The sequence below is a fragment of the Cetorhinus maximus genome, chromosome 16, assembly GCF_964194155.1.
Source record: "Cetorhinus maximus chromosome 16, sCetMax3.hap1.1, whole genome shotgun sequence".
NCBI lineage: Eukaryota > Metazoa > Chordata > Chondrichthyes > Lamniformes > Cetorhinidae > Cetorhinus > Cetorhinus maximus.
This window is the reverse complement of record NC_135894.1, coordinates 84,335,739-84,349,640: the sequence shown is the minus strand read 5'-3', so window position 1 is coordinate 84,349,640 and position 13,902 is coordinate 84,335,739. Positions and strand designations below refer to the sequence as shown.

The window sequence follows — 13,902 nt, the reverse complement described above, 5'->3', positions numbered from 1 at the left end:
CACAGTTGGCAACCCTACGTGTTTCCTGTGTTGCAGTTGTTGGTTCTTCATTTGGAAATTGTGGACAATTCAGGGGCCCCTTGGGGACTTGAATTTCAGAAAAGCCTTCACTCTCGGGAGTTTTACTTAGAGATGGCTCATCAGCAAAGTTCAGCTGACAGTGATTCCTGTGGGTCTGACGAGTCTCTGACTCGCACATTGTAACTTCTTGGACCCACCAAATGTGTGCGTGTTCCAGCAGCCCAGGTACTCTGGCCTTGGAATTTCAACTGCACTAAATCATCTGTGCTTTAGCATTCCTATCATAATGATACAGCTGACGCTGCTTAATGTCAACAAGCACTTTGGTGTCTTCTTCAGTCAAATATCGAAGCCTTAAGAGTGAAAGAAGTCATGTCTTTCACCTACAACCCACAAGTCTCTGTGCAGGGCTTTTTCGTAAACCTGGCATGGTGTGTCAATCCAATGGAGCTAAAAGCTCTGAGTAGCTTCCTTACATTTTGTGAAGAGTCGTTTCATGATCTTAACAGCATTCTTGGCTTTGCCATTGGACTGTCGGTGATGATGATGTATACTTTCAACACTGCAAATTCTGCAGATGCAAATTGCGAACTGTATTTCATTTCTGTACTTGGATGTCTAGTATGCCGAATCTTGCAAACTTCTCTTGAACTTCACTGAAAACACTGCATGTAGTAATGGAACTTGGATAAAGTTAATGATATGACTATGTAATTCATAAAGCTCAGCCCCAGCTTTCAGCCAAGTCTGAGTAAATTTTTGGAGAACTATGATAAAGCAAAGGGATATCTCGCTTTGCTATATACTGTTTAAGCTCTGTTGACCTCCTGGGCCAATAAGTGCTGTTGCAAACTATGTGGATACAACTTTCTATGCTAATGTGTGTTGATCCAGCTACTGACATTCATTCTTTACGCAATGCAGCTGGTACCATGAGTTACTGTCCTCTGAGTATTGATTCTCCTTTCAAATTTAAAAGCCAAGATAGGGGTGTAAGCATTGAGGTACCTCTGACCACATCCCAGGCCAGCCTTGCCGAATAATAACCGGCAGTTGCTTCTAAACCAGGTCATTCACTGCAGCATGGTTAAGCTGAGCAGGAATCTCCAACTAACGTGATTTGCAATGATCAGTTTCTTCCAGCTCATGAGCAAAGTCACAGAAGTTAACATCTGACAAGTATGTTCTGCTCAGTGTCTCTTCTAGGGCCATCTTTCCCCTTCCTCATTAGACACTTTCTGATAAAGCTTTGAGTTTTAACAGTATCCTTTGAAGTCTCTTAGGAGCACTGTTTAGTGTCTTAACAAGTATTGATTCTAATGGACGGTGATCTGTTTCATGATTCACCAAGCACCAGCCATAGATGCAAACTTCAAATTTATCACAAGTGAAAGCTAACATTAGAAGTCCTTTCTTGATCTGTGCCTATCTCAGCTCTGCTGCTGTTAATGTCCTTGATGTATACAATACTGGTTATCCATTCCGCATCATTGCTGCTCCAAGTCTAGGTTGTGATACATTGCATTGTAGAGTGACTTCTTTCATATAATTACTGTGTGCAGTTTTGGTCTCCTTATTTAAGGAAGGATGAAAATGCATTGGAGGGTGTTCAGAGGAGGTTTACTAGATTGATACCTGGAATGAGCAGGTTGTCTTATGAGGAAAGATTGGACATACTGGGCTTGTTTCCACTGGAGTTTAGAAGAGTGAGGGTGACTTGATTGAAGTATATAAGATCCTGAATGGTCTTGATAAGGTGGACATGGAAAGGATGTTTCCTCTTGTGGGTGAGTCCAGAACTAGGGGGCACTGTTTTAAAATTAGGGGTCACCCTTATAGGACAGAGGTGAGGAGAAATGTTTTCTCTCAGAGGGTTGTGCGATTTTGGAACACTCTGCCTCAGAAGGCGGTGGAGGTGGGGACATTGAATATTTTTAAGGTGGAGATAGATAGATTCTTGTTAGGCAATTGAATGAAAGGTTATCAGATGTAGATGGAAATGTGGACTTTGAAACACAAACAGATCAGCCATGATCTTATCGAATGGCAGAGTAGGGTCGAGGGGCCGAAAGGCCTACTTCTGCTCCTATTTCGTATGTTTGTATTATAACACATAAGGACTGGCGTGCTGTTGACCACTTTTTTTAAGTCAGACCACCAATTCTTGTGATTCTCCTGAGAACCACTCTGAATCCTTCTGTATTAAATCCTGGGTGGTTTCGTCATGTCTTCCTGATGTGTGAGAAATGTACTCAGGCATTGAACAAGTTCAAGCAATCACTGGTTCACCGCTACATCAGTCAGTGTTAGCATCTCCAAAACCACTTTAACTTCGGCTGGATTTACACCCAGTCCTCTTCCCATTGTAACGTGTCCAATTAAAGGTTCTTCTTCCCTACAAAGTTTCATTTGTTAATGTTTAAGAGTATTCCACAATTACCACGCCGATGCTTATCATGACCTCCAATTACTACTTTAAATGTTTCTCAAAAACCAATTGTCACAAAATCACTGCAATGCCTTCTGTCCCTTACAGTTCTCCCACCAGGTCATGCATCGTTCTTTGGTTAACTGATCCCAAAAGGCATATGCTTCGAGCATTATCAACAACAACTTGCATTTATATAGTGCCTTTAATATAGTAAAACATCATCCAAAAGGTGTGGGGAATGTTGTAAGATATGACAACTGTTCGAGTCTCATATCCCATTTCAGATGTCTAGCTCTGTGTAGGCATGTAGTTATATCTTCAATCATTGGTAGTGGATAGTATTCTGATTTAATAGCTTGTTTAAGTCTTTAGGATCTCAGCATATATGTGGTGTGCTATTATTCTTAAGTATGATGGAAAAGAAGAAAGACCTATATTTATGTAGCACCTTCCATGACCACCAGATGTGTCAAAGTGCTTTACAACCAAGAAAGTACTTTAGCAGTGTAGCTATTATTGTCATGTAGGAAATACGGTAGCCAATTTGTGCACAACAAACTTCCACCAACAGCAATGTCATAATGACCAGATAATCTGTGTTTTTTTGTGATGTTGGGGGTTGAGGAATAAATATTGACCACCAAGAATAAGCCTCTGCTCTTCTTCAAAGTAGTGCCATGGGAGTTTTTGTATCCATCCAAGCAGGCAGATGGTGCATCAGTTTAACATCTCACTTGAAAATATCTCCGAGAGTGCAGCATTCCCACTGCACTGAAATCCCAATATAGATTTTTGTGTTCGAAGAGCTGGGGTGGGACTTGAACCCAGAACTTCGTGACTCAGAGGCAAGAAGAGCTACCAATTGAGTCACAGCTGACAATCCAATTGATCTATGAAGTTGATGTTGGTACAGGAGTGATGATAACATGCCTAACCAGGTTATCCAGGGTTTCCTTCAGTTTATCCCTTAAAGCCACTGGTACATAACATAATAAAACATCCCAAGGTGCTTCACAGGAGTGTTATAAAACAAAATATGACACTGAGCCATGTAAGGAGATTAGGTCAGATGACCAAAAACAACATAGTGAAAGAGATAGCTTTTGAAGAGTGTCTTAAAGGAGGGACATGAGGTATTGAGGTGGAGAGATACATTCCAGGGCTGAACTAGTTGGTCTGGATCTACTGCCTTGTCAAGCCTGATTCAGTACTCTAGCTCAACCTGTCATACCCTATCACTGAATATTCAAGGATGTTTCAGTATTAAACACTCCTAGCTAGTGGTTTGTTGGTATTGATTGTGTGCACAGTCACTCCAGTAGGTGTGAATATATTGATTTTATCGTTAGATTTGTACCTAATGATGTGCAAGCTCAGGCAGGCCATGCAACACAGCAGATGTCATATAGACCAAATAATGACATAATTACCAACTAACACTTATACTCGCCAAGTTGCTTCAAGATTCATACTCGTCTTTTAGTGGGGAGACTTATACCTCCATAAGCTACAATCTCAACCTGAAGTGGTTCCAGGATAACAACAGAGCTTAAATATTACATAGCTAAGTGAGATATATGTTTGCCGCTTCGTAGTTCTCCCAGTAAGGAAGCATTATTGCTGCACAAAATTGCAGCTAGCTCTTGGTCGAAGGACTGACCTTTGTGAGTTCTTTGGCTGTACCCTTTTTGCTGTGTGTGATCATTACTGTAACTTTGTCAAAGTAGCCAATCTCACATAAATTACCACGTGGAATATCATGTCAAAACTTCAAGAAATGTTGCAAGATTTAGAATACCAGCTGTCTTAGTGATGGCTAATGGTCTACAACTTGCCTTTGCAGAATTTGCAGTGTGTTAGTCATCATCACTTCACTAACCACAGTCCAATGGCAAAGTCGAGAAAGCTGTCAAGATCATGAAATTACTCTTCACAAAATGCAAGGAGTCTAGTGAATCAAAGCTTCCAACTCTGTTAGATTGCACAACACACTGAATAAAAGTGTAGGTTCAAGTCTTTGTAAGTATCATAGGTGCAAGGTGCTACTTCCTATAGTGAGGATGCTCCTACAACCTTAATATTCAACTAAGAAAGACACTCAGGTGCTTTACAGCATGAAACATCAGCAATACTACTCTGACAGGAATGCTAAGCCACTTAAAGAAATACCCAATGGTGATACAGTGCGGCTGAAACTCTCTAGCCAGTATACTTAGAGTGCTGGAACATGCACACGTGTGGTGGGTTCTAGAAGTTACAATTTATGAGTTGGAGATTCATCATACAAAGGAATTCCTTGTAGTATATTGTAAGAGCCAGTTATGGGCCATATTATACAATAAGGCAAGTGCCTTATGCAAAGTAGGAAGCAGTAAATAAAGAGCTGGATAGATTAGAATCAACCGGGGTAATTAAGAAGGGGAAGAACAGTGAATGGGCTGCGCGCATTGTGGTAGTTCATAAAGCAGACGGGTCAATTTGGATTTGTGGAGGTTATGAGCAAACAGTAAATAAGGTGATCAAGAGTGATACTTCTCCACTGTCAACTAGTGAAGAATTGTTTTCTAATTTAATGTATGAGAATGACAAACCCAAAAGTTAGTAGTTTATATTGTTATAAGTTTAAAGATAACTATTTGAAACATAAGTTTTGTATACTGGATAAATATCGTGGTAAAAGGTTAATTTTACACCTCTAGCCTGAGGGAACTGGTCATACTGGACACAATTGAAAATATTTATATAATGATTTTCACGACCTCAGGACATCTCAAAGCACTTTAGTCACAGAGACATTACTGCAGAGGAGGAGGCCATTTAGCCTATCGAGTCCATGCCAGTTCTCTGTAGAAAAATCCAGCCAGTTCCATTCCCCTGCTCTATCCTGGTGGCCCTGCAAGCTTACTTCCCTCAGGTTGTCATCCAATTTCCTTTTGAAATCATTTATCGTTTCTGCTTCCACTGCCCTGATAGGTAGCAAGTTCCAGGTCATTACCATTTGTTTCACAAAAAAACTTCTTCCTCACATTTCCCCTGCATCTCTTGCCCAGAACCTTAAATCTGTGTCCTCTAGTCCTTGCACCATCAACTAATGGGAACAGCTTTTCTTTGTCTACCTCATCCAAACCAGTCATAATCTTGTACATCTCTCCTCTGTCCCCTTTGCCCCAAGGAGAACAACCCTGCCTTCTCCAACCTAACTTGTAGCCAAAATCCCTCATCCCTGGAACAATTCTGGAAAATCTATCCCGGAAGCAGGTCATCACTTGCAGAGGCTACCTGCAAGCCGACCAGTACAACTGAGTGTCCATTTGTGGGCTCATTAGTGACACCACCAGGATCTCCCTGGCAGTGCAGATGGACCCCCAATGAAGGACCAAGCCCAGCAAGTGCCCAGAGGCAGCCTGCTGGCGGTTAGCTTGAGGGGCCTGCGAGACCTCCTACGAACACCACCCCCATACCCCACATCGGAGCACCGCCATCAGTGGACATTAGGGAAAGACCTCCACAGGGGTGGCCTCGCAGCTGTGGCCAGAAGGTTTTTTTTAAAAACAAAACCAAACCAACAATGGCAGCATCCATCACATCCAGTGAGGCTGTTAAAAGGCATCAGGCCCTATGATTGGGCCTAAAGTCTCAGGGACAGCGGCCTCTTAATTGGCTGCCTCCGTGAAGATCACAGAATCACACAGTGCAGAAGAGGCCCTTTGGCCCATCGATCTCCCAGGCTGCCACACCGACAGCCTGTGCAGGAGGATCAGGAGTTGGAAATGGCTCTGACCACCCCACCATTTCCTGAAGTGCCACAAGGTTCCTCCCTGAGGGGGACAGTGGCCCTTTAAGAGATGCGCCATCTGGTGGCAAATTTTCATCCCTGGAGCAGAAACAGGGACCTGGCTAGATAGAGGGGCAAAGTGGGGTCGGTATCAATCTCAGGACCAGGGGGTATTTCCGCTGCTGATCAGAGTTTCATTTGGTTAGCTTGTTGCAAAAATGTTTCTGTTTGTGCATTTACTTTGTTCAGTGAAGTTTGTCTGACAGGTTAATAGCCATCAAGACCAGACTTATCAGACAGACGCACAGAGTGTGAATTATTGCTGCAGATTTGTTTGCAAAGATACTTTCATTTATTTTTAGAAGAAGAACCCAGCTTTTCTTCTGAAAAAAACGCAGTGAAATAAAATGCCCGGCATTTGTATCAGTGCAAATTGTGCACTTTAATCATGGCCAAAAGGAAAGGTCGGGCTTATAGAAGGAGGAAACGGAGAGGTTGCGTGATCCGAGAGTGCAAAGGAGCACATGCGGTGGAGACTGGAGGTAAAACCCAGGAGGGATCGATAGGTGTCGGTGTGTCCCGGGGTCTGTGGCGCCCCCGCTCCGGCTCCGGCTGGGGTACGGGAGGCTCCTGCTTTCCCCGCTCGCTTGGCGCATCAGAGAGGCTAGAGGGCCATTGAACCGCCCCGCAGGCCTGCAGCCAACCACCCCTCTTCATTGTTGTGCGCCTTTTCTCCTTGAGCTCTGGGCTGGATTAGGATCGCCACCTATTGGCAAGTCCCAGACCAATTGCAAATGAAGGAGCCCAAGTGTGGCGTAAAATGCAGCATTAAATGTAAACAGTCAATATCAGGGTGATATCACCCCCCACACTCCCCTCCTCTGAAGAGAGGGGTCACTGGATAATGACCTTGATTTCTTTTGTTCGCCTCTCCTCCCTAACTCAGAAGCATTGCAGCAAATTGAAATACTGCATACACAGAGATCATTTAGAGATCAAGTCAAAAATTGGGGCATTGCAAAATATTAGTGAGAAGGAAAGAGTCCCTGCTAGTTACAGAAGGCTTCCTGCAAATAGTCACTGCAGATCCTTAATAAGGTTTTCGTTGCAACATGGTTTGCCTGAACCTTTTTCACCCAAGAAAGGAATTTGAGATTATTTTAATGTTAATGTTGCTCCTTGACATTGATGTTGCGATTGAAGTTAAGTTCCAGTCTGTCCTAATTATGCACGTAGTTGGATGATCTGATTGCTACCCAGTGACACCCTATGAGAAAATGTCCCTTTGCAAGATCAGGATCAGGCTGTGCTGCACCCCTATTTTGATACACACAGGGTCCGGGCTGGTGGATGAAGAACAGGCACTTGCCTGCTCTATGTAATCCTATCCCAGTGTGAATTACTTATCTTCAACAAAGGGAGGGCAGAGAAGAAATATATTTTGCTGCTTGGGAGCGAATGCACATTTGTGTTCAATATCAAGTTAGCCTGAGCCAGATCAATAAGTTTGAGGAAGAGTACTAAATGTAATAACCTCTAAGAATGTAATTATGTCTGTCAATTTTGCACAGCCAACATCAGTCATGAGTCGAATTATGTGCAGCTGAGGAAATGGCTGAAAAAGAAGGGTTTCAATGACTTCTACTTGGTACCAGCAAACTTTCCAGGTACATGATTCCTTTGCTTTATTTTAGTTTCCACGTCCAACTCCCCGCCACTGCCCAGCTTCCTGCTGCATTTAAAGGGGCACTGAATGCATTAGAGGGAGGGCACAAACTACAACACTTTATTTTGTGATAGCATTACCTGGAGGCAATGCTGTATTTTTACAGTGTATGGGATAATTTGCTGCTTAGATGAACATTAAATATGTGCACAATAAGCAATTAGGCTGAAAAGAGAAACTGAAAGTGTTGGAAAAACTCAGCAGGTCTTCTGAAGAAGGAGTCATGTTGGAGTTGAAACGTTAACTCTGTTTCTCTCGCCACAGATGCTGCCAGACCTGCTGAGTTTTTCTAGCACTTTCTGCTTTTATTTCAGATCTCCAGCATCTGCAGTATTTTGCTTTTATGACAAATTAGACTTTTCTACTATTAAGGTTGGATTCGTGCATTTGGAATTTAGTTTGATTCCATTCATCTGTGGTCTGGTTTGGCCATAGAATAACAGCAGAGCACAACTGAATGTTGCCTGTCGACCATATTGGTAAGTTTGCAACCAGTTTCTCGAGACCGGCGAAATAAACAGCGAAGTTAAATCCGCATGCCTGTTTCGAAAGAGCCTCTGTGCCTGTAGAACTTGTGGCATGTTCAAAAACAATTGGTGACTGCTGTCCCTTCCCATCATTATCTGACAGATATATTGATCTACTTAAAAAAAAACTTCCAAAATGTGCACTTTACAGAGTCACAGATTGGCAGAGGCCCATTGACAGATACCAGTGCTAGTGAAAATTTCAGTACAGATGGGTGCTACATTTAAATGTCAGCATGGCTCAATGTTATCACTCTCATCTCTGAATAATGAGGTTGTGGATTAAAGTCCCGTGCCATTCCACTCTGCTACTTGAGTGATATTCCAATGATGATAGGCTTTCTCTGCTGATACCTCATCCACAGAGTCTATAGGAGCTTTTTTTCAAACTTTTTTGTTTTACCCTGGTTAAATATTGATACACGTCTGAACTCCTGAACCCCCAACTCCTGAAAGAAACTCTGAATTATCTAAAGGAAAATACTGCTATTGTTGCGGGAAATGTGTTTTTTTTTGTTAGCATCCAGCAGGAAAACTAAGTGCCAAGTCAACAAGTACAGAAATCCAGTGATTTTGCAGATGTCTGGTGACTCATAACCCTAAGTTATTGCACACGCGATTACTTGTATATTCATTATGGTGTTCTTTTGAATTTTTAATGGTGCTATGTAAATGTAGGTTGTTGTTGGTAATCTGTCAGTGAATGAGGAATTTAAGCAATAATACATGTTTTTCTAATAAGCCACTCTGTGAGCATTGCTGGTAATTAAAGAGTAATTGTGTCCTATCTTTCTTGCTCAGATATTGGCAGAGGACTAATGACCATAAAAGCTCTGCAGGTCGGTGATTCAAATAGTTAATTCCATTATGTTTTTGACAGGTTACTGTTACAATTATAAGGTTTATAAGATTATTATGTTTTGGGACTGTGAATTTAATTTAGGGTAAAATGAAGGGGGTCATGTGACCTGTGCTGATGTTTGCCTGACAGCAGGTCTGGGTGATGGGGCTGCTAAAGATTAAAGGAAGGCCTAGATTGTTTTACTGGGAAAAAGTTATTCACACTTGCAGACAATGTCAAAGGTAACCGTGATTCTGGTGGATAGATTGTGAGTCTCCAAGTCCCAGAAAAGTGTTGAGAATGTCAGGTTGTTCTTTAAGCTGTCCATTTACTTCCAAGATTAAAGAGAGTTGGGCTCTCAAGGGTAGTTAATCAGCATTTCCGCCTAGATACAAGGCCCATGTGATTCACGTTGCCATCGGGAAGGGTACAGAGAAAGCCATTGTAAAGATTGTGTTACAGGCTTCCTAAAACATCACTGAATATCACAGGCAGGTGGTTTAGTCTGCCAGTGCCTGGTAGAGAGAGAGCAGCTAGAGACCGCAAGTTTCTGTGGTTCACTGTGCCGGAATGCAGGTGGAAGTTTGCACTCGGATTGAAAAGACCAAATTCATGAGGAGTTAAAGCAAAGCTGTAAGATTCACCTAGCTTGCACCAGAGGGAGGGTCTCCAGCAATACACTCATCATGAAGGACAGTTCTAGGGCTAGAAGTTACCAGGCTGAGAAAGGAAAAGAACAGAAGTAAACCCTTGGGAGCTAAGTATCATTTTGGACTGATCCTGGGAGAATTAAGTGTCTGGTTAAAGGACAGTGTAATGTATACCTGTGAGGTGTGTTTTTTTTTTCAGTTGTGCTAAAATAAGAAGGGGGGTATTCCGTTCTGTGGCTTAAAGTATAAGTTGCCTACAAAGATAGTATGTAGGCAACAGTGTTTTTAGTCTTTTGTTACAGTAAATGTCATAGAATGTGAAATCTTCTTGTGTTATCCTTTCAGCTATTAACTGGAAGACCAAATTTCTTTTTAGAAGTTATCGGTCTCTATAGAGATCCTAGTATTACTTTCCTCCTCCCCTGTCACCTTTATTATTCAAATGCTACAGCTGCCCAGGGTTAAGTGGCTCCTTGTTCCGCTTTGCTCTTCCTTTTCCTCAATATTACCAGTGAATGGGAGTGAATTAAGTGTGTGATGGGGCTGCTTTTTTGCCTTGGGGTGTCTGAAGGATGGAACTGTGAGAGTTTTGAAAAGGTCACTTGGCTCATTCTTTCCTGGGAGATGTTGCTTTGTACAGGCGAGTCTCTTGTATGAGATGTTTTTGATATATATTTTCAGATTTGAGGAAAGAAGCTAGGGGCGGATTTATAGTTTTAAATTGTTGTTTGTTGTTTGGTTTTGCCCCAGCTTCTTGAAGAAGCAACATGACAAATATAAATAACCTAAACCCACTTAATTCCTGTTCCTTATTTAGCCAGGAGATCTTGTTATTAGATTACCTGAGAAGTGCCTGCTCACCTCTAACACTGTCCTAAGGAGTTATTTGGGTGAATACATTGAGAGGTAAGTTGTGCCCCATGGTGCTAGATTCTGTTATTAAAAACCCCGTGGAAGTCTTACTTTTAAAAGCAAATGATCCCTCTTAGTGGAGACTGAGCAATAATCCACCAGACAATGATAGAGGTAATGCAAGTGTCTTATTCATGAAAAGGCTCGTTAGCACGGTGGAGGGTGAGGGCAAGGTTCAAAGAACACAGGTCACATCTTTTGCCATGAGGACCAGTGCCCTGGTCAAGTATGCAAATAAACTCCAATTTTTTTTTACCAACATTCCAAGGGAAGTCATTTGAGAATCCCAGCAACTATTAAAACTTGGAAGAGTGGTTGGAAAGCTGGGAAAAGGGGAAGCTTCGAATTTGGGAGACTTGTGTTCATGGAATTTCCTAAATTGAATAGCATAACAGTGTTTTTCTTGACCCCTGTATGGTTGGAGAAATGGAAGAGAATGTCTTTTGCCTGCTCTGGCTCTGAGGGGTTACTCAGTGAGTGAAGCTGAGTTATTTCAGACAAAATGGTTGTTGTGTTTTAGTGGGTAACATAAAGAGTTGGGTAAAATTTTCCACTGAAGGCTGATTAACTCTGGTGATCAAGTCATAACATAGGAGTGAAGAGCACATCTGAGCCGTAGAACCACATGGTTCCGCACTTGACCTAGAGGAGGCATTGCGTAGGTGAATGCAACTCTTTAATTTTTGATTGATGAAACTAAGTGAATGTGATGCAATGCGTTGCTTACTTGTGGGTAGATGCCCTTGAGTGTTTTTTGCCATTACATTCCCATGCCAGACGTTTGATTTACCCAGCATACCAATGCTGTAGTTCAATTTTATAATTTAAAAAAAAGATCTTGGCTGAAAAGTGAGAGTTTTATCTTTGTCCAGTGACAGTCAATCTAGAGTTGTCCAGTGATGTTCCCAAATAATTTTATTTTTCCAGAGTGCATAGACTTAATGGGCTTTAGGCACTTCAAAAAAGAAAAATCCTCTGCTTTCTATTGAAGTGCAGGGAAACGGTACCAAAGGGATAGCTCTGTCAGAGCTAACACAGATGTGTTGACCCGAATGGCCACCTTCTGTGCTATGAAATTAAATGGTTCTATAACTTACCTAATGGACTATAATTTGCTGTAGCAGTGAATTGCAACACCGTGTGACATTAGTTAGACTCGCCCTTGCATGTTCAGGATTTTAAGGCTTTTTGTGTAGCAAGTTGCATTTTGTATAATTTTCAAAATTTGGACCTTTGTCTTCAGGTGGAAGCCTTGTTTATCTGCCCTCCAAGCCTTGTGTACTTTTCTCATCTCTGAGAGACACTTTGGGAGCCGGTCTGCATGGAAGCCCTATATTGACGTCTTACCAAAGACATACTCCTGCCCGGTTTACTTAGCAGAGGAAGTAATCGATCTGTTTCCTGGCCCTCTGGTTAAAAAGATTCAGGAGCAAAAGAGCGCAGTTCGGGAGCTGTACCTAACTTCGCAATGCTTCTTCAGTTCACTGCAGCCCTTATTCTCTCAGCACGTAGAGAGTGTTTTTACTTATGATGCTTTCCGTTGGGCTTGGTGCAGTGTCAATACCAGGACAGTTTATATGGAGCATGTGCAAAGCGAGTTCTTTTCCCGAGAACCTGATGTCTATGCCTTGGCACCATACTTAGACCTGCTGAATCACAGCCCTTCTGCTCAGGTGAGAAGACAGTTCACATCAACAAACAAAAAGAGTGTGTTTAAATTAAAATACATTGTCAAGCACATAGCTGTATAACATTGGTCACAAATCTTTGTATATTAATGCCAGCAGTGGTGATTACTTTGAAGTTGAGCTGATCTAAATTATCTTTAAAAGGTACTTCCCTCTGTCCCCCATACCACCATCACTATCCCATCCTGAAATAATGGTTTACGTTTTTGATATGACATAATGCTGATTTATATTTATATCTATTATTGGATGACCTACGCAAATCCTGTATTACTGCCCAGCCCTCTCCGATACTAATGTTGCAGCCAAAGCATATACTTATACATATTCCTGCATTCATTTAAGATTTCAGTTATTTTCTGATAATTTACTTTGTCGTGTCCCATTGTGCCCTTTTTTTGTCTCCTCTTGTTGCTTTCCATCCGCCCGTTCCTTTAGTTGGCAACCTTGCCAAATGCTCAACAGCTTCTCCTGCCAGGAGCGAAATGTTAATATCTTTCTCCACAGGAAGGCAAAACCTGACTCTGAGCCAACCTGAGCTGTTGATCAATCTTCTCCTAGCAACTGTTTTCAGAGCCAGGTTGACAACTGCCTGGGAGCAGGTACTGTACTCTCTTTTTCTCTCTCTCTCTCTCTTTCTCCCTCCCACCTCATTTTCTCCTCTCTCTCTCTCTTTCGCCCTCCCTCCTCTCTCTCACTCCTTCTCTCACTATCTCTGTCTCTCTCTTTCTCCCTTTCACTCTCTCTCTCTCTCTCTCTCTCCCTCTCTCTCTCCTCTCTCTCTCTCTCTTTCTCCCATTTTCTCTCTCTCTTCCCTTCTCTCTCTCTCCTCTCTCTGCCTCTCCTCCCTCTTTCTCCCTTCTCTCTCCCTCTCTCTCCTTCTCCCTATCCCTCCTTCTCCCTCCCTCTCTCTCTCTCTCTCTCCCTCTCTCTCTCTCCCTCTCTCTCCCCCTCCTCTCCCCCCCTCTCTCTCTCTCCCTCTACCCCTACTTCTCTCTCTCCCTCCTCTCTCTCTTTCTTCCCTTCTCTCTCCCTTTCTCTCCCTCTCTCTCTTCCCTTTTCTCTACCCTTCTCTCTTCTCTCTCTCTGCCTCTCTCTCCACCCCTCCCTCTCCCTCTCTCTCCGCCTCCCTCCCTCGCTCTCCCTCACCCTCTCTACCCGCCTCCCTCTCACCCTCTCTACCCGCCTCCCTCTCACTCTCTCTCCCCGCCTCCCTCTCACTCTCTCTCCCCGCCTCCCTCTCTCTCTTTCTCCCCGCCTCCCTCTCTCTCTCTCCCCGCCTCCCTCTCTCTCTCTCCCCGCCTCCCTCTCTCTCTCTCTCCCTGCCTCCC

The 13,902-nt window shown here is 42.8% G+C and overlaps 1 protein-coding gene across 1 annotated transcript in view; it reads left to right on the top strand.

Annotated features, from left to right (window-relative positions):
• Positions 1-6,323: 6,323 nt before the first annotated feature.
• setd4 (SET domain containing 4) overlaps positions 6,324-13,902 on the top strand; it is a 35,058-nt gene continuing 27,479 nt past the window's right edge. The window contains 5 exon segments of the mRNA XM_078560243.1: positions 6,324-6,769; positions 7,799-7,894; positions 9,282-9,319; positions 10,789-10,877; positions 12,127-12,556. Coding sequence (XP_078416369.1) covers positions 6,676-6,769; positions 7,799-7,894; positions 9,282-9,319; positions 10,789-10,877; positions 12,127-12,556 — 747 coding nt within the window. The 5' untranslated portion in view covers positions 6,324-6,675.